The sequence below is a fragment of the Salvelinus fontinalis genome, unplaced genomic scaffold (assembly GCF_029448725.1).
Source record: "Salvelinus fontinalis isolate EN_2023a unplaced genomic scaffold, ASM2944872v1 scaffold_0035, whole genome shotgun sequence".
NCBI lineage: Eukaryota > Metazoa > Chordata > Actinopteri > Salmoniformes > Salmonidae > Salvelinus > Salvelinus fontinalis.
Window position 1 is genome coordinate 149,109 of NW_026600244.1, and position 25,389 is coordinate 174,497.

General features: G+C 51.1%; 1 protein-coding gene across 5 annotated transcripts in view; it reads left to right on the top strand.

Moving 5' to 3' along the window:
* LOC129842353 (neurocalcin-delta A) overlaps positions 1–24,539 on the top strand; it is a 136,377-nt gene extending 111,838 nt beyond the window's left edge. For all 5 annotated transcript variants that reach the window (XM_055910876.1, XM_055910879.1, XM_055910877.1 and 2 more), the window contains 3 exons: positions 8,299–8,404; positions 8,571–8,696; positions 22,642–24,539. In XM_055910876.1, coding sequence (XP_055766851.1) covers positions 8,299–8,404; positions 8,571–8,668 — 204 coding nt within the window. In that variant the 3' untranslated portion in view covers positions 8,669–8,696; positions 22,642–24,539. The remainder of the gene's footprint in view (positions 1–8,298; positions 8,405–8,570; positions 8,697–22,641) is intronic.
* Positions 24,540–25,389: the final 850 nt, after the last annotated feature.

Below are 25,389 nucleotides of genomic sequence, written 5' to 3' on the forward strand. Positions count from 1 at the left end.
GCAACATAATCTCACTGTTGGATTTCACTCCTGTATAAACGTCACCTAAAATGAATTGAAATATATAGTCATGTTAACTCCTCGTAGAAATGTTGCAGACACTGGCCAGATCTGTGATGAAACACTTGTCTATACAGCAGCAACACTGTCTTTATCCATAAGACAGACCAGTCCTAGTTCCTACCCCCAGACCAGTCCTACTTCCTACCCCCAGACCAGTCCTAGCTGCCAGACCAGTCCTACTTCCTACCTCCAGACCAGTCCTACTTCCTACCTCCAGACCAGTCCTAGTTCCTACCTCCAGACCAGTCCTAGTTCCTACCTCCAGACCAGTCCTAGTTCCTACCCCCAGACCAGTCCTACTTCCTACCTCCAGACCAGTCCTACTTCCTACCTCCAGACCAGTCCTACTTCCTACCTCCAGACCAGTCCTAGTTCCTACCTCCAGACCAGTCCTAGTTCCTACCTCCAGACCAGTCCTAGTTCCTACCCCCAGACCAGTCCTACTTCCTACCCCCAGACCAGTCCTAGCTGCCAGACCAGTCCTAGTTCCTACCCCCAGACCAGTCCTAGTTCCTACCCCCGGACCAGTCCTAGTTCCTACCCCCAGACCAGTCCTAGCTGCCAGACCAGTCCTAGTTCCCAGCCCAGTCCTAGTTCCTACCCCCAGACCAGTCCTGGCTCCCAGCCCAGTCCTAGCTCCCAGTCCCAGACCAGTCCTAGTTCCCAGCCCAGTCCTAGCTCCCAGTCCCAGACCAGTCCTAGTTCCCAGACCAGTCCTAGTTCCCAGACCAGTCCTAGTTCCCAGTCCCAGACCAGTCCTAGTTCCCAGTCCCAGACCAGTCCTAGCTCCCAGTCCCAGACCAGTCCTAGTTCCCAGTCCCAGACCAGTCCTAGTTCCCAGTCCCAGACCAGTCCTAGCTCACAGTCCCAGACCAGTCCTAGTTCCCAGTCCCAGACCAGTCCTAGCTCCCAGTCCCAGCCCAGTCCTAGCTCCCAGTCCCAGACCAGTCCTAGCTCCCAGTCCCAGACCAGTCCTAGCTCCCAGTCCCAGACCAGTCCTAGCTCCCAGTCCCAGACCAGTCCTAGCTCCCAGTCCCAGACCAGTCCTAGCTCCCAGTCCCAGACCAGTCCTAGCTCCCAGTCCAGTCCTAGCTCCCAGTCCCAGTCCAGTCCTAGCTCCCAGTCCCAGTCCAGTCCTAGCTCCCAGTCCCAGTCCAGTCCTAGTTCCCAGTCCCAGACCAGTCCTAGTTCCCAGTCCAAGACCAGTCCTAGTTCCCAGTCCCAGACCAGTCCTAGCTCCCAGACCAGTCCTAGTTCACAGACCAGTCCTAGTTCCCAGTCCCAGACCAGTCCTAGTTCCCAGTCCCAGACCAGTCCTAGTTCCCAGTCCCAGACCAGTCCTAGTTCCCAGTCCAGTCCTAGCTCCCAGTCCCAGACCAGTCCTAGTTCCCAGTCCCAGACCAGTCCTAGTTCCCAGTCCCAGACCAGTCCTAGCTCCCAGTCCCAGACCAGTCCTAGTTCCCAGTCCCAGACCAGTCCTAGTTCCCAGTCCCAGACCAGTCCTAGCTCCCAGACCAGTCCTAGTTCCCAGACCAGTCCTAGTTCCCAGTCCCAGACCAGTCCTAGTTCCCAGTCCCAGACCAGTCCTAGCTCCCAGTCCAGTCCTAGCTCCCAGTCCCAGACCAGTCCTAGTTCCCAGTCCCAGACCAGTCCTAGTTCCCAGACCAGTCCTAGTTCCCGGTCCCAGACCAGTCCTAGCTCCCAGTCCAGTCCTAGCTCCCAGTCCCAGACCAGTCCTAGTTCCTACCCCCAGACCAGTCCTAGTTCCTACCCCCAGACCAGTCCTAGCTCCCAGTCCCAGACCAGTCCTAGCTCCCAGTCCCAGACCAGTCCTAGTTCCCAGTCCCAGACCAGTCCTAGTTCCCAGTCCCAGACCAGTCCTAGTTCCCAGTCCCAGACCAGTCCTAGTTCCCAGTCCCAGACCAGTCCTAGTTCCCAGTCCCAGACCAGTCCTAGCTCCCAGTCCCAGACCAGTCCTAGTTCCCAGTCCCAGACCAGTCCTAGCTCCCAGTCCCAGACCAGTCCTAGCTCCCAGTCCCAGTCCAGTCCTAGCTCCCAGTCCCAGTCCAGTCCTAGTTCCCAGTCCCAGACCAGTCCTAGTTCCCAGTCCAAGACCAGTCCTAGTTCCCAGTCCCAGACCAGTCCTAGCTCCCAGACCAGTCCTAGTTCCCAGACCAGTCCTAGTTCCCAGTCCCAGACCAGTCCTAGTTCCCAGTCCCAGACCAGTCCTAGTTCCCAGTCCCAGACCAGTCCTAGCTCCCAGTCCAGTCCTAGCTCCCAGTCCCAGACCAGTCCTAGTTCCCAGTCCTAGCTCCCAGTCCCAGACCAGTCCTAGTTCCCAGTCCCAGACCAGTCCTAGTTCCCAGTCCCAGACCAGTCCTAGTTCCCAGTCCCAGACCAGTCCTAGCTCCCAGACCAGTCCTAGTTCCCAGACCAGTCCTAGTTCCCAGACCAGTCCTAGTTCCCAGTCCCAGACCAGTCCTAGCTCCCAGTCCAGTCCTAGCTCCCAGTCCCAGACCAGTCCTAGTTCCCAGTCCCAGACCAGTCCTAGTTCCCAGACCAGTCCTAGTTCCCGGTCCCAGACCAGTCCTAGCTCCCAGTCCAGTCCTAGCTCCCAGTCCCAGACCAGTCCTAGTTCCTACCCCCAGACCAGTCCTAGCTCCCTGTCCCAGACCAGTCCTAGCTCCCAGTCCCAGACCAGTCCTAGTTCCCAGTCCCAGACCAGTCCTAGTTCCCAGTCCCAGACCAGTCCTATTTCCCAGTCCCAAACCAGTACTGGTTCCCAGTCCCAGACCAGTCCTAGTTCCCAGTCCCAGACCAGTCCTAGCTCCCAGTCCCAGACCAGTCCTAGTTCCCAGTCCCAGACCAGTCCTAGCTCCCAGTCCCAGACCAGTCCTAGTTCCCAGTCCCAGTTCCCAGTCCCAGACCAGTCCTAGTTCCCAGTCCCAGACCAGTCCTAGTTCCCAGTCCCAGACCAGTCCTAGCTCCCAGTCCAGTCCTAGCTCCCAGTCCCAGACCAGTCCTAGTTCCCAGTCCCAGACCAGTCCTAGTTCCCAGACCAGTCCTAGTTCCCGGTCCCAGACCAGTCCTAGCTCCCAGTCCAGTCCTAGCTCCCAGTCCCAGACCAGTCCTAGTTCCTACCCCCAGACCAGTCCTAGCTCCCTGTCCCAGACCAGTCCTAGCTCCCAGTCCCAGACCAGTCCTAGTTCCCAGTCCCAGACCAGTCCTAGTTCCCAGTCCCAGACCAGTCCTATTTCCCAGTCCCAGACCAGTCCTAGTTCCCAGTCCCAGACCAGTCCTAGTTCCCAGTCCCAGACCAGTCCTAGCTCCCAGTCCCAGACCAGTCCTAGTTCCCAGTCCCAGACCAGTCCTAGCTCCCAGTCCCAGACCAGTCCTAGCTCCCAGTCCCAGACCAGTCCTAGTTCCCAGTCCCAGACCAGTCCTAGTTCCCAGTCCCAGACCAGTCCTAGTTCCCAGTCCCAGTCCAGTCCTAGCTCCCAGTCCCAGACCAGTCCTAGTTCCCAGTCCCAGACCAGTCCTAGTTCCCAGTCCCAGACCAGTCCTAGTTCCCAGTCCCAGACCAGTCCTAGTTCCCAGTCCCAGACCAGTCCTAGTTCCCAGTCCCAGACCAGTCCTAGTTCCTACCTCCAGACCAGTCCTAGTTCCCAGTCCCAGACCAGTCCTAGTTCCCAGTCCCAGACCAGTCCTAGTTCCCAGTCCCAGCCCAGTCCTAGCTCCCAGACCAGTCCTAGTTCCCAGACCAGTCCTAGCTCCCAGTCCCAGACCAGTCCTAGTTCCCAGTCCCAGACCAGTCCTAGTTCCTACCTCCAGACCAGTCCTAGTTCCCAGTCCCAGACCAGTCCTAGCTCCCAGTCCCAGACCAGTCCTAGCTCCCAGTCCCAGACCAGTCCTAGTTCCCAGTCCCAGTCCAGTCCTAGCTCCCAGTCCCAGACCAGTCCTAGTTCCCAGTCCCAGACCAGTCCTAGCTCCCAGTCCCAGACCAGTCCTAGTTCCCAGTCCCAGACCAGTCCTAGCTCCCAGTCCCAGACCAGTCCTAGCTCCTAGTCCCAGACCAGTCCTAGCTCCCAGTCCCAGACCAGTCCTAGCTCCCAGACCAGTCCTAGCTCCCAGTCCCAGACCAGTCCTAGCTCCCAGTCCCAGACCAGTCCTAGCTCCCAGTCCCAGCCCAGTCCTAGTTCCCAGTCCCAGACCAGTCCTAGTTCCCAGTCCCAGACCAGTCCTAGCTCCCAGTCCTAGCTCCCAGCCCCAGCCCAGTCCTAGCTCCCAGCCCCAGCCCAGTCCTAGCTCCCAGTCCCAGACCAGTCCTAGTTCCCAGTCCCAGACCAGTCCTAGCTCCCAGTCCCAGACCAGTCCTAGCTCCCAGTCCCAGACCAGTCCTAGCTCCCAGTCCCAGCCCAGTCCTAGTTCCCAGTCCCAGACCAGTCCTAGTTCCCAGTCCCAGACCAGTCCTAGTTCCCAGTCCCAGACCAGTCCTAGTTCCCAGTCCCAGACCAGTCCTAGTTCCCAGTCCCAGACCAGTCCTAGTTCCCAGTCCCAGACCAGTCCTAGTTCCCAGTCCCAGACCAGTCCTAGTTCCCAGTCCCAGACCAGTCCTAGTTCCCAGTCCCAGACCAGTCCTAGTTCCCAGTCCCAGACCAGTCCTAGTTCCCAGTCCCAGACCAGTCCTAGTTCCCAGTCCCAGACCAGTCCTAGTTCCCAGTCCCAGACCAGTCCTAGTTCCCAGTCCCAGACCAGTCCTAGTTCCCAGTCCCAGACCAGTCCTAGTTCCCAGTCCCAGACCAGTCCTAGTTCCCAGTCCCAGACCAGTCCTAGTTCCCAGTCCCAGACCAGTCCTAGTTCCCAGTGCCAGACCAGTCCTAGTTCCCAGTCCCAGACCAGTCCTAGCTCCCAGTCCCAGCCCAGTCCTAGTTCCCAGTCCCAGACCAGTCCTAGTTCCCAGTCCCAGACCAGTCCTAGCTCCCAGTCCCAGACCAGTCCCAGACCAGTCCTAGTTCCCAGACCAGTCCTAGTTCCCAGTCCCAGACCAGTCCTAGTTCCCAGTCCCAGACCAGTCCTAGCTCCCAGTCCCAGACCAGTCCTAGTTCCCAGTCCCAGACCAGTCCTAGTTACCAGTCCCAGACCAGTCCTAGCTCCCAGTCCAGTCCTAGTTCCCAGTCCCAGACCAGTCCTAGCTCCCAGTCCCAGACCAGTCCTAGCTCCCAGTCCCAGACCAGTCCTAGCTCCCAGTCCCAGACCAGTCCTATCTCCCAGTCCAGTCCTAGTTCCCAGCCCAGTCCTAGCTCCCAGACCAGTCCTAGTTCCCAGTCCCAGACCAGTCCTAGTTCCCAGTCCCAGACCAGTCCTAGTTCCCAGTCCCAGACCAGTCCTATTTCCCAGTCCCAGACCAGTCCTAGTTCCCAGTCCCAGACCAGTCCTAGTTCCCAGTCCCAGACCAGTCCTAGTTCCCAGTCCCAGACCAGTCCTGGCTCCCAGTTCCAGACCAGTCCTAGCTCCCAGTCCCAGACCAGTCCTAGTTCCCAGTCCAGTCCTAGTTCCCAGTCCCAGACCAGTCCTAGTTCCCAGTCCCAGACCAGTCCTAGCTCCCAGTCCCAGACCAGTCCTAGTTCCCAGACCAGTCCTAGCTCCCAGTCCCAGACCAGTCCTAGCTCACAGTCCCAGACCAGTCCCAGTTCCCAGTCCCAGCCCAGTCCTAGCTCCCAGTCCCAGACCAGTCCTAGCTCCCAGTCCCAGACCAGTCCTAGCTCCCAGTCCCAGACCAGTCCTAGCTCCCAGTCCCAGACCAGTCCTAGCTCCCAGTCCCAGACCAGTCCTAGTTCCCAGTCCCAGACCAGTCCTAGTTCCCAGTCCCAGACCAGTCCTAGCTCCCAGTCCCAGACCAGTCCTAGCTCCCAGTCCCAGACCAGTCCTAGCTCCCAGTCCCAGACCAGTCCTAGTTCCCAGTCCCAGACCAGTCCTAGCTCCCAGTCCCAGACAGTCCTAGTTCCCAGCCCGCTGGCAGACAGTCCTAGTTCCCAGCCCGCTGGCAGACAGTCCTAGTTCCCAGCCCGCTGGCAGACAGTCCTAGTTCCCAGCCCGCTGGCAGACAGTCCTAGTTCCCAGCCCGCTGGCAGACAGTCCTAGTTCCCAGCCCGCTGGCAGACAGTCCTAGTTCCCAGCCCGCTGGCAGACAGTCCTAGTTCCCAGCCCGCTGGCAGACAGTCCTAGTTCCCAGCCCGCTGGCAGACAGTCCTAGTTCCCAGCCCGCTGGCAGACAGTCCTAGTTCCCAGCCCGCTGGCAGACAGTCCTAGTTCCCAGCCCGCTGGCAGACAGTCCTAGTTCCCAGCCCGCTGGCAGACAGTCCTAGTTCCCAGCCCGCTGGCAGACAGTCCCAGACCAGTCCTAGTTCCCAGCCCGATGGCAGACAGTCCTAGTTCCCAGCCCGCTGGCAGACAGTCCTAGTTCCCAGCCCGCTGGCAGACAGTCCCAGACCCAGAGATCTATTAGATGGCGTCTGTGTGTTTATTCTCCAGATCTATTAGATGGTGTCTGTGTGTTTATTCCCCAGATCTATTAGATGGTGTCTGTGTGTTTATTCTCCAGATCTATTAGATGGTGTCTGTGTGTTTATTCTCCAGGAGATCTATTAGATGGTGTCTGTGTGTTTATTCTCCAGATCTATTAGATGGTGTCTGTGTGTTTATTCTCCAGATCTATTAGATGGTGTCTGTGTGTTTATTCTCCAGATCTATTAGAAGGTGTCTGTGTGTTTATTCTCCAGATCTATTAGATGGTGTCTGTGTGTTTATTCTCCAGATCTATTAGATGGTGTCTGTGTGTTTATTCTCCAGATCTATTAGATGGTGTCTGTGTGTTTATTCTCCAGATCTATTAGATGGTGTCTGTGTGTTTATTCTCCAGATCTATTAGATGGTGTCTGTGTGTTTATTCTCCAGATCTATTAGATGGTGTCTGTGTGTTTATTCTCCAGATCTATTAGATGGTGTCTGTGTGTTTATTCTCCAGATCTATTAGATGGTGTCTGTGTGTTTATTCTCCAGATCTATTAGAAGGTGTCTGTGTGTTTATTCTCCAGATCTATTAGATGGTGTCTGTGTGTTTATTCTCCAGATCTATTAGATGGTGTCTGTGTGTTTATTCTCCAGGAGATCTATTAGATGGTGTCTGTGTGTTTATTCTCCAGATCTATTAGATGGTGTCTGTGTGTTTATTCTCCAGATCTATTAGAAGGTGTCTGTGTGTTTATTCTCCAGATCTATTAGATGGTGTCTGTGTGTTTATTCTCCAGGAGATCTATTAGATGGTGTCTGTGTGTTTATTCTCCAGATCTATTAGATGGTGTCTGTGTGTTTATTCTCCAAATCTATTAGATGGTGTCTGTGTGTTTATTCTCCAAATCTATTAGATGGTGTCTGTGTGTTTATTCCCCAGATCTATTAGATGGTGTCTGTGTGTTTATTCTCCAGATCTATTAGATGGTGTCTGTGTGTTTATTCTCCAGATCTATTAGATGGTGTCTGTGTGTTTATTCTCCAGATCTATTAGATGGTGTCTGTGTGTTTATTCTCCAAATCTATTAGATGGTGTCTGTGTGTTTATTCTCCAGATCTATTAGATGGTGTCTGTGTGTTTATTCTCCAGATCTATTAGATGGTGTCTGTGTGTTTATTCTCCAGGAGATCTATTAGATGGTGTCTGTGTGTTTATTCTCCAGATCTATTAGATGGTGTCTGTGTGTTTATTCTCCAGATCTATTAGAAGGTGTCTGTGTGTTTATTCTCCAGATCTATTAGATGGTGTCTGTGTGTTTATTCTCCAGGAGATCTATTAGATGGTGTCTGTGTGTTTATTCTCCAGATCTATTAGATGGTGTCTGTGTGTTTATTCTCCAGATCTATTAGATGGTGTCTGTGTGTTTATTCTCCAGATCTATAAGTATTAGATGGTGTCTGTGTGTTTATTCTCCAAATCTATTAGATGGTGTCTGTGTGTTTATTCCCCAGATCTATTAGATGGTGTCTGTGTGTTTATTCTCCAGATCTATTAGATGGTGTCTGTGTGTTTATTCTCCAAATCTATTAGATGGTGTCTGTGTGTTTATTCCCCAGATCTATTAGATGGTGTCTGTGTGTTTATTCCCCAGATCTATTAGATGGTGTCTGTGTGTTTATTCTCCAGGAGCTCTATAAGATAGTGTCTGTGTGTTTATACTCCAGGCGATCTATAAGATGGTGTCGTCTGTGATGAAGATGCCAGAGGACGAGTCTACTCCAGAGAAGAGAACAGAGAAGATCTTCAGACAGATGGACACCAACAGAGACGGTAGGTCTCATCTCATCCACCTACAACACAGTACAGCCTACAGTGGCAGCCGATAGTGGGAGTGTTAGTGTATAGGGTATAGGGTATAGGGTATAGGGTATACCTCTGGAAGAGTTCATTAAACATTAATATAACCGGACTGTCTCCTGTTGTTGTGTTTCTCCAGGTAAACTGTCTCTGGAAGAGTTCATTAAAGGGGCTAAAAGTGACCCCTCCATCGTGCGTCTGTTACAGTGTGACCCCAGCAGCGCTGGACAGTTCTAAACCACCCGACTTTGGGGGTCAAGACAAGGTGAGGCTACACTCTATTCATTTAGGTTTCCTGTTTCACTCCTGTCTATGTCTCACCCCGAGTGTGAGATCGAACACGGCTACTCTGATTAATAGAGAGAAGACTGATTATCTGAAACGGGAGTGGCTCACTAACCATTCTGTTACGTCCACCGACCTCCACTAACCAGTCTGTTACGTCCACCGACCTCCACTAACCAGTCTGTTACCTCCACTAACCAGTCTGTTACGTCCACTAACCAGTCTGTTACGTGCACTAACCAGTCTGCTACCTCCACTAACCAGTCTGTTACCTCCACTAACCAGTCTGTTACCTCCACTAACCAGTATGTTACGTCCACCAACCTCCACTAACCAGTCTGTTACCTCCACTAACCAGTGTGTTACGTCCACCGACCTCCACTAACCAGTCTGTTACCTCCACTAACCAGTCTGTTACCTCCACTAACCAGTCTGTTACCTCCACTAACCAGTCTGCTACCTCCACTAACCAGTCTGTTACGTCCACCGACCTCCACTAACCAGTCTGTTACGTCCACCGACCTCCACTAACCAGTCTGTTACCTCCACTAACCAGTCTGTTACCTCCACTAACCAGTCTGTTACGTCCACCGACCTCCACTAACCAGTCTGTTACGTCCACTAACCAGTCTGTTACCTCCACTAACCAGTCTGTTACCTCCACTAACCAGTCTGTTACCTCCACTAACCAGTCTGTTACGTCCACTAACCAGTCTGTTACGTCCACCGACCTCCACTAACCAGTCTGTTACGTCCACCGACCTCCACTAACCAGTCTGTTACCTCCACTAACCAGTCTGTTACCTCCACTAACCAGTGTGTTACCTCCACTAACCAGTGTGTTACCTCCACCAACCTCCACTAACCAGTCTGTTACCTCCACTAACCAGTCTGTTACCTCCACTAACCAGTCTGTTACCTCCACTAACCAGTCTGTTACCTCCACTAACCAGTCTGTTACGTCCACCGACCTCCACTAACCAGTCTGTTACCTCCACTAACCAGTCTGTTACGTCCACCGACCTCCACTAACCAGTCTGTTACGTCCACCGACCTCCACTAACCAGTCTGTTACCTCCACTAACCAGTCTGTTACGTCCACCGACCTCCACTAACCAGTCTGTTACCTCCACTAACCAGTCTGTTACATCCACTAACCAGTCTGTTACGTCCACTAACCAGTCTGTTACGTCCACCGACCTCCACTAACCAGTCTGTTACGTCCACCGACCTCCACTAACCAGTCTGTTACCTCCACTAACCAGTCTGTTACGTCCACCGACCTCCACTAACCAGTCTGTTACCTCCACTAACCAGTCTGTTACATCCACTAACCAGTCTGTTACCTCCACTAACCAGTATGTTACGTCCACCAACCTCCACTAACCAGTCTGTTACCTCCACTAACCAGTGTGTTACGTCCACCGACCTCCACTAACCAGTCTGTTACCTCCACTAACCAGTCTGTTACCTCCACTAACCAGTCTGTTACCTCCACTAACCAGTCTGCTACCTCCACTAACCAGTCTGTTACGTCCACCGACCTCCACTAACCAGTCTGTTACGTCCACCGACCTCCACTAACCAGTCTGTTACGTCCACCGACCTCCACTAACCAGTCTGTTACGTCCACTAACCAGTCTGTTACCTCCACTAACCAGTCTGTTACCTCCACTAACCAGTCTGTTACCTCCACTAACCAGTCTGTTACGTCCACTAACCAGTCTGTTACCTCCACCGACCTCCACTAACCAGTCTGTTACCTCCACTAACCAGTCTGTTACCTCCACTAACCAGTGTGTTACCTCCACTAACCAGTGTGTTACCTCCACCAACCTCCACTAACCAGTCTGTTACCTCCACTAACCAGTCTGTTACCTCCACTAACCAGTCTGTTACGTCCACCGACCTCCACTAACCAGTCTGTTACCTCCACTAACCAGTCTGTTACGTCCACCGACCTCCACTAACCAGTCTGTTACGTCCACCGACCTCCACTAACCAGTCTGTTACCTCCACTAACCAGTCTGTTACGTCCACCGACCTCCACTAACCAGTCTGTTACCTCCACTAACCAGTCTGTTACATCCACTAACCAGTCTGTTACGTCCACTAACCAGTCTGTTACGTCCACCGACCTCCACTAACCAGTCTGTTACGTCCACCGACCTCCACTAACCAGTCTGTTACCTCCACTAACCAGTCTGTTACGTCCACCGACCTCCACTAACCAGTCTGTTACCTCCACTAACCAGTCTGTTACCTCCACTAACCAGTCTGTTACATCCACTAACCAGTCTGTTACGTCCACTAACCAGTCTGTTACGTCCACTAACCAGTGTTACCTCCACTAACCAGTCTGTTACCTCCACTAACCAGTCTGTTACCTCCACTAACCAGTCTGTTACCTCCACTAACCAGTCTGTTACGTCCACCAACCTCCACTAACCAGTCTGTTACGTCCACCGACCTCCACTAACCAGTGTGTTACGTCCACCAACCTCCACTAACCAGTCTGTTACCTCCACTAACCAGTCTGTTACGTCCACCGACCTCCACTAACCAGTCTGTTACCTCCATTAACCAGTCTGTTACGTCCACCGACCTCCACTAACCAGTCTGTTACCTCCACTAACCAGTCTGTTATTTCCACCGACCTCCACTAACCAGTCTGTTACCTCCACTAACCAGTCTGTTACATCCACCGACCTCCACTAACCAGTCTGTTACCTCCACTAACCAGTCTGTTATTTCCACCGACCTCCACTAACCAGTCTGTTACCTCCACTAACCAGTCTGTTACGTCCACCGACCTCCACTAACCAGTCTGCTACCTCCACTAACCAGTCTGTTACCTCCACTAACCAGTCTGTTACGTCCACCAACCTCCACTAACCAGTCTGTTACCTCCACTAACCAGTCTGTTACGTCCACTAACCAGTCTGTTAAGTCCACCGACCTCCACTAACCAGTCTGTTACCTCCACTAACCAGTCTGTTACCTCCTCTAACCAGTATGTTACGTCCACCAACCTCCACTAACCAGTCTGTTACCTCCACCGACCTCCACTAACCAGTCTGTTACCTCCACCGACCTCCACTAACCAGTCTGTTACCTCCACTAACCAGTCTGTTACGTCCACCGACCTCCACTAACCAGTCTGTTACGTCCACCGACCTCCACTAACCAGTCTGTTACCTCCACTAACCAGTCTGTTACCTCCACTAACCAGTATGTTACCTCCACTAACCAGTCTGTTACGTCCACCGACCTCCACTAACCAGTCTGTTACGTCCACCAACATCCACTAACCAGTCTGTTACCTCCACCGACCTCCACTAACCAGTCTGTTACTTCCACCGACCTCCACTAACCAGTCTGTTACCTCCACTAACCAGTCTGTTACATCCACCAACCTTCACTAACCAGTCTGTTACCTCCACTAACCAGTCTGTTACCTCCACTAACCAGTCTGTTACGTCCACCGACCTCCACTAACCAGTCTGTTACCTCCACTAACCAGTCTGTTACGTCCACCAACCTCCACTAACCAGTCTGTTATCTCCACTAACCAGTCTGTTACGTCCACTAACCAGTCTGTTACGTCCACTAACCAGTCTGTTACATCCACCAACCTCCACTAACCAGTCTGTTACGTCCACTAACCAGTCTGTTACGTCCACTAACCTGTCTGTTACCTCCACTAACCTGTCTGTTACCTCCACTAACCAGTCTGTTACCTCCACTAACCAGTCTGTTACCTCCACCGACCTCCACTAACCAGTCTGTTACCTCCACTAACTAGTCTGTTACCTCCACTAACCAGTCTGTTACCTCCACTAACCAGTCTGTTACGTCCACTAACCAGTCTGTTACGTCCACTAACCAGTCTGTTACCTCCACTAACTAGTCTTACCTCCACTAACCAGTCTGTTACGTCCACTAACCAGTCTGTTACGTCCACTAACCAGTCTGTTACCTCCACTAACTAGTCTTACCTCCACTAACCAGTCTGTTACCTCCACTAACCAGTCTGTTACGTCCACCGACCTCCACTAACCAGTCTGTTACGTCCACCGACCTCCACTAACCAGTGTGTTACGTCCACCAACCTCCACTAACCAGTCTGTTACCTCCACTAACCAGTCTGTTACGTCCACCAACCTCCACTAACCAGTCTGTTACCTCCACTAACCAGTCTGTTACCTCCACTAACCAGTCTGTTACCTCCACTAACCAGTCTGTTACGTCCACCGACCTCCACTAACCAGTGTGTTACGTCCACCAACCTCCACTAACCAGTCTGTTACCTCCACTAACCAGTCTGTTACCTCCACTAACCAGTCTGTTACGTCCACCGACCTCCACTAACCAGTCTGTTACCTCCACTAACCAGTCTGTTACGTCCACCGACCTCCACTAACCAGTCTGTTACCTCCACGGACCTCCACTAACCAGTCTGTTACGTCCACCAACCTCCACTAACCAGTCTGTTACCTCCACTAACCAGTCTGTTACCTCCACTAACCAGTCTGTTACGTCCACCGACCTCCACTAACCAGTCTGTTACCTCCACTAACCAGTCTGTTACCTCCACTAACCAGTCTGTTACGTCCACCGACCTCCACTAACCAGTCTGTTACCTCCACTAACCAGTCTGTTACGTCCACCGACCTCCACTAACCAGTCTGTTACCTCCACCGACCTCCACTAACCAGTCTGTTACCTCCACTAACCAGTCTGTTAAGTCCACCGACCTCCACTAACCAGTCTGTTACCTCCACTAACCAGTCTGTTACCTCCACTAACCAGTCTGTTACCTCCACCGACCTCCACTAACCAGTCTGTTACCTCCACCGACCTCCACTAACCAGTCTGTTACCTCCACTAACCAGTCTGTTACCTCCACCGACCTCCACTAACCAGTCTGTTACCTCCACCGACCTCCACTAACCAGTCTGTTACGTCCAGCAACCTTCACTAACCAGTCTGTTACCTCCACTAACCAGTCTGTTACGTCCACCGACCTCCACTAACCAGTCTGTTACCTCCACTAACCAGTCTGTTACCTCCACTAACCAGTCTGTTACCTCCACTAACCAGTCTGTTACGTCCACCAACCTCCACTAACCAGTCTGTTACCTCCACTAACCAGTCTGTTACCTCCACTAACCAGTCTGTTACGTCCACCAACCTCCACTAACCAGTCTGTTACGTCCACTAACCAGTCTGTTACCTCCACTAACCAGTCTGTTACCTCCACTAACCAGTCTGTTACCTCCACTAACCAGTCTGTTACCTCCACTAACCAGTCTGTTACGTCCACTAACCTGTCTGTTACGTCCACTAACCTGTCTGTTACCTCCACTAACCTGTCTGTTACCTCCACTAACCTGTCTGTTACCTCCACTAACCAGTCTGTTACCTCCACTAACCAGTCTGTTACCTCCACTAACCAGTCTGTTACGTCCACCAACCTCCACTAACCAGTCTGTTACCTCCACTAACCAGTCTGTTACCTCCACTAACCAGTCTGTTACCTCCACCGACCTCCACTAACCAGTCTGTTACCTCCACCGACCTCCACTAACCAGTCTGTTACCTCCACTAACCAGTCTGTTACATCCACCAACCTCCACTAACCAGTCTGTTACCTCCACTAACCAGTCTGTTACGTCCACCGACCTCCACTAACCAGTCTGTTACCTCCACTAACCAGTCTGTTACGTCCACCAACCTCCACTAACCAGTCTTACCTCCACTAACCAGTCTGTTACCTCCACTAACCAGTCTGTTACCTGCACTAACCAGTCTGTTACGTCCACCGACCTCCACTAACCAGTCTGTTACGTCCACCAACCTTCACTAACCAGTCTGTTACCTCCACTAACCAGTCTGTTACGTCCACCAACCTCCACTAACCAGTCTTACCTCCACTAACCAGTCTGTTACCTCCACTAACCAGTCTGTTACCTCCACTAACCAGTCTGTTACATCCACCAACCTCCACTAACCAGTCTGTTACCTCCGCTAACCAGTCTGTTACGTCCACCAACCTTCACTAACCAGTCTGTTACCTCCGCTAACCAGTCTGTTACGTCCACCGACCTCCACTAACCAGTCTGTTACCTCCACTAACCAGTCTGTTACGTCCACCGACCTCCACTAACCAGTCTGTTACCTCCACTAACCAGTCTGTTACGTCCACCAACCTCCACTAACCAGTCTGTTACCTCCACTAACCAGTCTGTTACGTCCACTAACCAGTCTGTTACGTCCACTAACCAGTCTGTTACATCCACCAACCTCCACTAACCAGTCTGTTACGTCCACTAACCAGTCTGTTACGTCCACTAACCTGTCTGTTACCTCCACTAACCTGTCTGTTACCTCCACTAACCAGTCTGTTACCTCCACTAACCAGTCTGTTACCTCCACCGACCTCCACTAACCAGTCTGTTACCTCCACTAACTAGTCTGTTACCTCCACTAACCAGTCTGTTACCTCCACTAACCAGTCTGTTACGTCCACTAACCAGTCTGTTACGTCCACTAACCAGTCTGTTACCTCCACTAACTAGTCTTACCTCCACTAACCAGTCTGTTACGTCCACTAACCAGTCTGTTACGTCCACTAACCAGTCTGTTACGTCCACTAACCAGTCTGTTACCTCCACTAACTAGTCTTACCTCCACTAACCAGTCTGTTACCTCCACTAACCAGTCTGTTACGTCCACCGACCTCCACTAACCAGTCTGTTACGTCCACCGACCTCCACTAACCAGTGTGTTACGTCCACCAACCTCCACTAACCAGTCTGTTACCTCCACTAACCAGTCTGTTACGTCCACCAACCTCCACTAACCAGTCTGTTACCTCCACTAACCAGTCTGTTACCTCCACTAACCAGTCTGTTACCTCCACTAACCAGTCTGTTACGTCCACCGACCTCCACTAACCAGTGTGTTACGTCCACCAACCTCCACTAACCAGTCTGTTACCTCCACTAACCAGTCTGTTACCTCCACTAACCAGTCTGTTACGTCCACCGACCTCCACTAACCAGTCTGTTACCTCCACTAACCAGTCTGTTACGTCCACCGACCTCCACTAACCAGTCTGTTACCTCCACTAACCAGTCTGTTACCTCCACCGACCTCCACTAACCAGTCTGTTACGTCCACCGACCTCCACTAACCAGTCTGTTACCTCCACCGACCTCCACTAACCAGTCTGTTACGTCCACCAACCTCCACTAACCAGTCTGTTACCTCCACTAACCAGTCTGTTACCTCCACTAACCAGTCTGTTACGTCCACCGACCTCCACTAACCAGTCTGTTACCTCCACTAACCAGTCTGTTACCTCCACTAACCAGTCTGTTACGTCCACCGACCTCCACTAACCAGTCTGTTACCTCCACTAACCAGTCTGTTACGTCCACCGACCTCCACTAACCAGTCTGTTACCTCCACCGACCTCCACTAACCAGTCTGTTACCTCCACTAACCAGTCTGTTAAGTCCACCGACCTCCACTAACCAGTCTGTTACCTCCACTAACCAGTCTGTTACCTCCACTAACCAGTCTGTTACCTCCACCGACCTCCACTAACCAGTCTGTTACCTCCACCGACCTCCACTAACCAGTCTGTTACCTCCACTAACCAGTCTGTTACCTCCACCGACCTCCACTAACCAGTCTGTTACCTCCACCGACCTCCACTAACCAGTCTGTTACGTCCAGCAACCTTCACTAACCAGTCTGTTACCTCCACTAACCAGTCTGTTACGTCCACCGACCTCCACTAACCAGTCTGTTACCTCCACTAACCAGTCTGTTACGTCCACCAACCTCCACTAACCAGTCTGTTATCTCCACTAACCAGTCTGTTACCTCCACTAACCAGTCTGTTACGTCCACCAACCTCCACTAACCAGTCTGTTACGTCCACTAACCAGTCTGTTACCTCCACTAACCAGTCTGTTACCTCCACTAACCAGTCTGTTACCTCCACTAACCAGTCTGTTACGTCCACTAACCTGTCTGTTACGTCCACTAACCTGTCTGTTACCTCCACTAACCTGTCTGTTACCTCCACTAACCAGTCTGTTACCTCCACTAACCAGTCTGTTACCTCCACTAACCAGTCTGTTACGTCCACCAACCTCCACTAACCAGTCTGTTACCTCCACTAACCAGTCTGTTACCTCCACTAACCAGTCTGTTACCTCCACCGACCTCCACTAACCAGTCTGTTACCTCCACCGACCTCCACTAACCAGTCTGTTACCTCCACTAACCAGTCTGTTACATCCACCAACCTCCACTAACCAGTCTGTTACCTCCACTAACCAGTCTGTTACGTCCACCGACCTCCACTAACCAGTCTGTTACCTCCACTAACCAGTCTGTTACGTCCACCAACCTCCACTAACCAGTCTTACCTCCACTAACCAGTCTGTTACCTCCACTAACCAGTCTGTTACCTCCACTAACCAGTCTGTTACGTCCACCGACCTCCACTAACCAGTCTGTTACGTCCACCAACCTTCACTAACCAGTCTGTTACCTCCGCTAACCAGTCTGTTACGTCCACCAACCTTCACTAACCAGTCTGTTACCTCCACTAACCAGTCTGTTACGTCCACCGACCTCCACTAACCAGTCTGTTACCTCCACTAACCAGTCTGTTACGTCCACCGACCTCCACTAACCAGTCTGTTACGTCCACCAACCTTCACTAACCAGTCTGTTACCTCCACCAACCTCCACTAACCAGTCTGTTACGTCCACTAACCTCCACTAACCAGTCTGTTACGTCCACCAACCTCCACTAACCAGTCTGTTACGTCCACCAACCTCCACTAACCAGTCTGTTACCTCCGCTAACCAGTCTGTTACGTCCACCAACCTCCACTAACCAGTCTGTTACGTCCACCGACCTCCACTAACCAGTCTGTTACCTCCACTAACCAGTCTGTTACCTCCACTAACCAGTCTGTTACCTCCACTAACCAGTCTGTTACCTCCGCTAACCAGTCTGTTACCTCCGCTAACCAGTCTGTTACCTCCGCTAACCAGTCTGTTACCTCCACTAACCAGTCTGTTACCTCCACTAACCAGTCTGTTACTTCCACTAACCAGTCTGTTACCTCCGCTAACCAGTCTGTTACCTCCGCTAACCAGTCTTTTACCTCCGCTAACCAGTCTGTTACCTCCGCTAACCAGTCTGTTACCTCCACTAACCAGTCTGTTACCTCCACTAACCAGTCTGTTACCTCCACTAACCAGTCTGTTACCTCCACTAACCAGTCTGTTACGTCCACCAACCTCCACTAACCAGTCTGTTACCTCCACTAACCAGTCTGTTACGTCCACCGACCTCCACTAACCAGTCTGTTACCTCCATTAACCAGTCTGTTACGTCCACCGACCTCCACTAACCAGTCTGTTACCTCCACTAACCAGTCTGTTATTTCCACCGACCTCCACTAACCAGTCTGTTACCTCCACTAACCAGTCTGTTACGTCCACCGACCTCCACTAACCAGTCTGCTACCTCCACTAACCAGTCTGTTACCTCCACTAACCAGTCTGTTACGTCCACCAACCTCCACTAACCAGTCTGTTACCTCCACTAACCAGTCTGTTACGTCCACTAACCAGTCTGTTAAGTCCACCGACCTCCACTAACCAGTCTGTTACCTCCACTAACCAGTCTGTTACCTCCTCTAACCAGTATGTTACGTCCACCAACCTCCACTAACCAGTCTGTTACCTCCACCGACCTCCACTAACCAGTCTGTTACCTCCACCGACCTCCACTAACCAGTCTGTTACCTCCACTAACCAGTCTGTTACGTCCACCGACCTCCACTAACCAGTCTGTTACGTCCACCGACCTCCACTAACCAGTCTGTTACCTCCACTAACCAGTCTGTTACCTCCACTAACCAGTATGTTACCTCCACTAACCAGTCTGTTACGTCCACCGACCTCCACTAACCAGTCTGTTACGTCCACCAACATCCACTAACCAGTCTGTTACCTCCACCGACCTCCACTAACCAGTCTGTTACTTCCACCGACCTCCACTAACCAGTCTGTTACCTCCACTAACCAGTCTGTTACATCCACCAACCTTCACTAACCAGTCTGTTACCTCCACTAACCAGTCTGTTACCTCCACTAACCAGTCTGTTACGTCCACCGACCTCCACTAACCAGTCTGTTACCTCCACTAACCAGTCTGTTACGTCCACCAACCTCCACTAACCAGTCTGTTACCTCCACTAACCAGTCTGTTACCTCCACTAACCAGTCTGTTACGTCCACTAACCAGTCTGTTACGTCCACCAACCTCCACTAACCAGTCTGTTACCTCCACTAACCAGTCTGTTACGTCCACTAACCAGTCTGTTACGTCCACTAACCAGTCTGTTACGTCCACTAACCAGTCTGTTACGTCCACTAACCTGTCTGTTACCTCCACTAACCTGTCTGTTACCTCCACTAACCAGTCTGTTACCTCCACTAACCAGTCTGTTACCTCCACCGACCTCCACTAACCAGTCTGTTACCTCCACTAACTAGTCTGTTACCTCCACTAACCAGTCTGTTACCTCCACTAACCAGTCTGTTACCTCCACTAACCAGTCTGTTACGTCCACTAACCAGTCTGTTACGTCCACTAACCAGTCTGTTACGTCCACTAACCAGTCTTACCTCCACTAACCAGTCTGTTACGTCCACTAACCAGTCTGTTACGTCCACTAACCAGTCTGTTACGTCCACTAACCAGTCTGTTACGTCCACTAACCAGTCTGTTACCTCCACTAACTAGTCTTACCTCCACTAACCAGTCTGTTACCTCCACTAACCAGTCTGTTACGTCCACCGACCTCCACTAACCAGTCTGTTACGTCCACCGACCTCCACTAACCAGTGTGTTACGTCCACCAACCTCCACTAACCAGTCTGTTACCTCCACTAACCAGTCTGTTACGTCCACCAACCTCCACTAACCAGTCTGTTACCTCCACTAACCAGTCTGTTACCTCCACTAACCAGTCTGTTACCTCCACTAACCAGTCTGTTACGTCCACCGACCTCCACTAACCAGTGTGTTACGTCCACCAACCTCCACTAACCAGTCTGTTACCTCCACTAACCAGTCTGTTACCTCCACTAACCAGTCTGTTACGTCCACCGACCTCCACTAACCAGTCTGTTACCTCCACTAACCAGTCTGTTACGTCCACCGACCTCCACTAACCAGTCTGTTACCTCCACTAACCAGTCTGTTACCTCCACCGACCTCCACTAACCAGTCTGTTACGTCCACCGACCTCCACTAACCAGTCTGTTACCTCCACCGACCTCCACTAACCAGTCTGTTACGTCCACCAACCTCCACTAACCAGTCTGTTACCTCCACTAACCAGTCTGTTACCTCCACTAACCAGTCTGTTACGTCCACCGACCTCCACTAACCAGTCTGTTACCTCCACTAACCAGTCTGTTACGTCCACCGACCTCCACTAACCAGTCTGTTACCTCCACTAACCAGTCTGTTACGTCCACCGACCTCCACTAACCAGTCTGTTACCTCCACCGACCTCCACTAACCAGTCTGTTACCTCCACTAACCAGTCTGTTAAGTCCACCGACCTCCACTAACCAGTCTGTTACCTCCACTAACCAGTCTGTTACCTCCACTAACCAGTCTGTTACCTCCACCGACCTCCACTAACCAGTCTGTTACCTCCACCGACCTCCACTAACCAGTCTGTTACCTCCACTAACCAGTCTGTTACCTCCACCGACCTCCACTAACCAGTCTGTTACCTCCACCGACCTCCACTAACCAGTCTGTTACCTCCGCTAACCAGTCTGTTACGTCCACCGACCTCCACTAACCAGTCTGTTACCTCCACTAACCAGTCTGTTACGTCCACCAACCTCCACTAACCAGTCTGTTACCTCCACTAACCAGTCTGTTACCTCCACTAACCAGTCTGTTACGTCCACCGACCTCCACTAACCAGTCTGTTACCTCCACTAACCAGTCTGTTACGTCCACCAACCTCCACTAACCAGTCTGTTACCTCCACTAACCAGTCTGTTACCTCCACTAACCAGTCTGTTACGTCCACCAACCTCCACTAACCAGTCTGTTACGTCCACTAACCAGTCTGTTACCTCCACTAACCAGTCTGTTACCTCCACTAACCAGTCTGTTACCTCCACTAACCAGTCTGTTACGTCCACTAACCTGTCTGTACGTCCACTAACCTGTCTGTTACCTCCACTAACCTGTCTGTTACCTCCACTAACCTGTCTGTTACCTCCACTAACCAGTCTGTTACCTCCACTAACCAGTCTGTTACCTCCACTAACCAGTCTGTTACGTCCACCAACCTCCACTAACCAGTCTGTTACCTCCACTAACCAGTCTGTTACCTCCACTAACCAGTCTGTTACCTCCACCGACCTCCACTAACCAGTCTGTTACCTCCACCGACCTCCACTAACCAGTCTGTTACCTCCACTAACCAGTCTGTTACATCCACCAACCTCCACTAACCAGTCTGTTACCTCCACTAACCAGTCTGTTACGTCCACCAACCTCCACTAACCAGTCTTACCTCCACTAACCAGTCTGTTACCTCCACTAACCAGTCTGTTACCTCCACTAACCAGTCTGTTACGTCCACCGACCTCCACTAACCAGTCTGTTACGTCCACCAACCTTCACTAACCAGTCTGTTACCTCCGCTAACCAGTCTGTTACGTCCACCAACCTTCACTAACCAGTCTGTTACCTCCACTAACCAGTCTGTTACGTCCACCGACCTCCACTAACCAGTCTGTTACCTCCACTAACCAGTCTGTTACGTCCACCGACCTCCACTAACCAGTCTGTTACGTCCACCAACCTTCACTAACCAGTCTGTTACCTCCACCAACCTCCACTAACCAGTCTGTTACGTCCACTAACCTCCACTAACCAGTCTGTTACGTCCACCAACCTCCACTAACCAGTCTGTTACGTCCACCAACCTCCACTAACCAGTCTGTTACCTCCGCTAACCAGTCTGTTACGTCCACCAACCTCCACTAACCAGTCTGTTACGTCCACCGACCTCCACTAACCAGTCTGTTACCTCCACTAACCAGTCTGTTACCTCCACTAACCAGTCTGTTACCTCCACTAACCAGTCTGTTACCTCCGCTAACCAGTCTGTTACCTCCGCTAACCAGTCTGTTACCTCCGCTAACCAGTCTGTTACCTCCGCTAACCAGTCTGTTACCTCCACTAACCAGTCTGTTACTTCCACTAACCAGTCTGTTACCTCCGCTAACCAGTCTGTTACCTCCGCTAACCAGTCTTTTACCTCCGCTAACCAGTCTGTTACCTCCGCTATCCAGTCTGTTACCTCCACTAACCAGTCTGTTACCTCCACTAACCAGTCTGTTACCTCCACTAACCAGTCTGTTACCTCCACTAACCAGTCTGTTACCTCCACTAACCAGTCTGTTACGTCCACCGACCTCCACTAACCAGTCTGTTACCTCCACTAACCAGTCTGTTACGTCCACCGACCTCCACTAACCAGTCTGTTACCTCCACTAACCAGTCTGTTACCTCCACTAACCAGTCTGTTACCTCCACTAACCAGTCTGTTTCGTCCACCGACCTCCACTAACCAGTCTGTTACGTCCACTAACCAGTCTGTTACCTCCACTAACCAGTCTGTTACCTCCACTAACCAGTCTGTTACCTCCACTAACCAGTCTGTTTCGTCCACCGACCTCCACTAACCAGTCTGTTACCTCCACTAACCAGTCTGTTACCTCCACCGACCTCCACTAACCAGTCTGTTACCTCCACTAACCAGTCTTTGTTATTCTATTTCCAGTTCTTATTGGGTGAATCCAAATAGCCCCTCCCCCCTCCACCTTTGGAGCAAACTGATGAAGAAGAAGAGCCATGCCTTCAAATGATGACACTGAAGACAACGGGGCCAATGAGAGGCAGCCATGTTCTCCAGACTCCTCCCTCCTCCTCTCTAACCACTCCCAACCTGACAACATCTCCAGGCTCTCGTGATCCCATGTATTTGATCTCTCGTGATCCCAGTCACGATGTGATCCAGTCCACTGGCCATGTATTTGATCTCTCGTGATCCCAGTCACGATGTGATCCAGTCCACTGGCCATGTATTTGATCTCTCGTGATCCCAGTCACGATGTGATCCAGTCCACTGGCCATGTATTTGATCTCTCGTGATCCCAGTCACGATGTGATCCAGTCCACTGGCCATGTATTTGATCTCTCGTGATCCCAGTCACGATGTGATCCAGTCCACTGGCCATGTATTTGATCTCTCGTGATCCCAGTCACGATGTGATCCAGTCCACTGGCCATGTATTTGATCTCTCGTGATCCCAGTCACGATGTGATCCAGTCCACTCGCCATGTATTTGATCTCTCGTGATCCCAGTCACGATGTGATCCAGTCCACTGGCCATGTATTTGATCTCTCGTGATCCCAGTCACGGTGTGATCCAGTCCACTGGCCATGTATTTGATCTCTCGTGATCCCAGTCACGATGTGATCTAGTCCACTGGCCATGTATTTGATAAGTCCTAGGGGTTTACATCCCAAATCACAGGGAATAGGGCTCTGGTCTAAAGTAGTGCACTACATAGGGAATAGGGCCCTGGTCTGCAGTAGTGCACTACATAGGGAATAGGGCCCTGGTCTAAAGTAGTGCACTACATAGGGAATAGGGCTCTGGTCTAAAGTAGTGCACTACATAGGGAATAGGGCCCTGGTCTAAAGTAGTGCACTACATAGGGAATAGAATGCAGTTTGAGACGTATCCCGTCCTGTTTTAAGGCTGTCAACTGGACTCTGTTTGGTTGTCAGTGTTCTGGACACACCCACTGCCCTCAACTAGGTCCTCCTAGCTCTTGTGTATCGTAAACCGTTTGAGAGAGAGGGGGAATGAGAGAGAGAGATAGAGGGAATGAGAGAGAGAGATAGAGGGAATGAGAGAGAGAGATAGAGGGAATGAGAGAGAGAGATAGAGGGAATGAGAGAGAGAGATAGAGGGAATGAGAGAGAGAGATAGAGGGAATGAGAGAGAGAGATAGAGGGAATGAGAGATAGAGGGAATGAGAGAGAGAGATAGAGGGAATGAGAGAGAGAGGGAATGAGAGAGAGAGGGAATGAGAGAGAGAGGGAATGAGAGAGAGAGGGAATGAGAGAGAGAGGGAATGAGAGAGAGAGGGAATGAGAGAGAGAGATAGAGGGAATGAGAGAGAGGGAGAGGGAATGAGAAAGAGAGGGAGAGGGAGAGAAAGGTTGTAATATTTGTCCCATGGATGGAAAGAGAAGTTAGTTATTTTACTGTTAGAATGTAGATGTGTTGGATGTGTTTTTCAGGCTTGATACACTTGTGTTAAGTTGTACTATTTTAAATTGATATTTGTGCTGGTATTTTTCAGACTCCAGTTAAAGATTGGGGTCTCCATATAGTACTATGCAGATACTGTTAAAGGCCTTTAGTCATGGTTGGAAGTACCTCTCGTGAAATAAAGGATGAGGACTGTCCCCAGGGACGTGTCCCAAAGGGCACCCTATATAGTGCACTACTTTAGACCAGGGCCCATAGGGCTCTGGTCCCTGTGGTCTGCAGTAGTGCACTATATAGGGTGCACTTTGGGACACTTCCTGTCACAGATAATGTGGTTATCGATGTTAACTACATGGTTATTTTTGACATGTTTCTCTTAAATGTATGTGTTTTATTTTATTTTTAATTAAAAAAAAACTTTAAAATGGTTAATTGCATTTCAAATTTAAAATGTTAGAATGATCCTTAAGCAGAGCCTTCGAGACATTTGTTCACAGCCTTATGGGCTGTTAATAAGTTAAACGAGACCCCCCCCCTCCTCCTCCTCCTCCTCTCCAGGAAGTAGAAATGGTTACAGAACAAATGTAATGAGATGCGTTTCCATAGAAGTTGTTTAAAGGATATGAAGCATGCAATTCTGTTGTATTTCTACTGTTGTGAAGAGAAACTACGTCACATTGTAGCTGTTTTAACTAGCATGTTAAATACGTGTTTCAATCTGGGGGGGGGGGGGGGGGTTTGTTTTGGAACAGGTTCCTGTACGTACGGTGCATGTGTGTGTGTGTTCATGTGCTGATGGTTTTCAGTGCTGATTGACTTGCTTGTGGCCTCCCCGCCCACTGATGTTGTGAAAGTCACTGTGTTATTACGGATAACCAACTGTTTCTCTGGTTTCTCGACAGCAGCAAAGCTTTTGTAGAAAGAGAGAGAGCTGCTCCTATGACCAGCTCAAGCCCTGCCACTGGCCAATGACCATAGACCACCACAGATGTGCCCTGTTGAATGGGGTACAGTACCTTTACAGATATGTTGTGGTGTCTTAGTTATATTCAACCACAACCGACCCTGTTATATTCAACCGACCCTGTTATATTCAACCACAACCGACCCTGTTATATTCAACCACAACCGACCCTGTTATATTCAACCACAACCAACCCTGTTATATTCAACCACAACCGACCCTGTTATATTCAACCGACCCTGTTATATTCAACCACAACCGACCCTGTTATATTCAACCG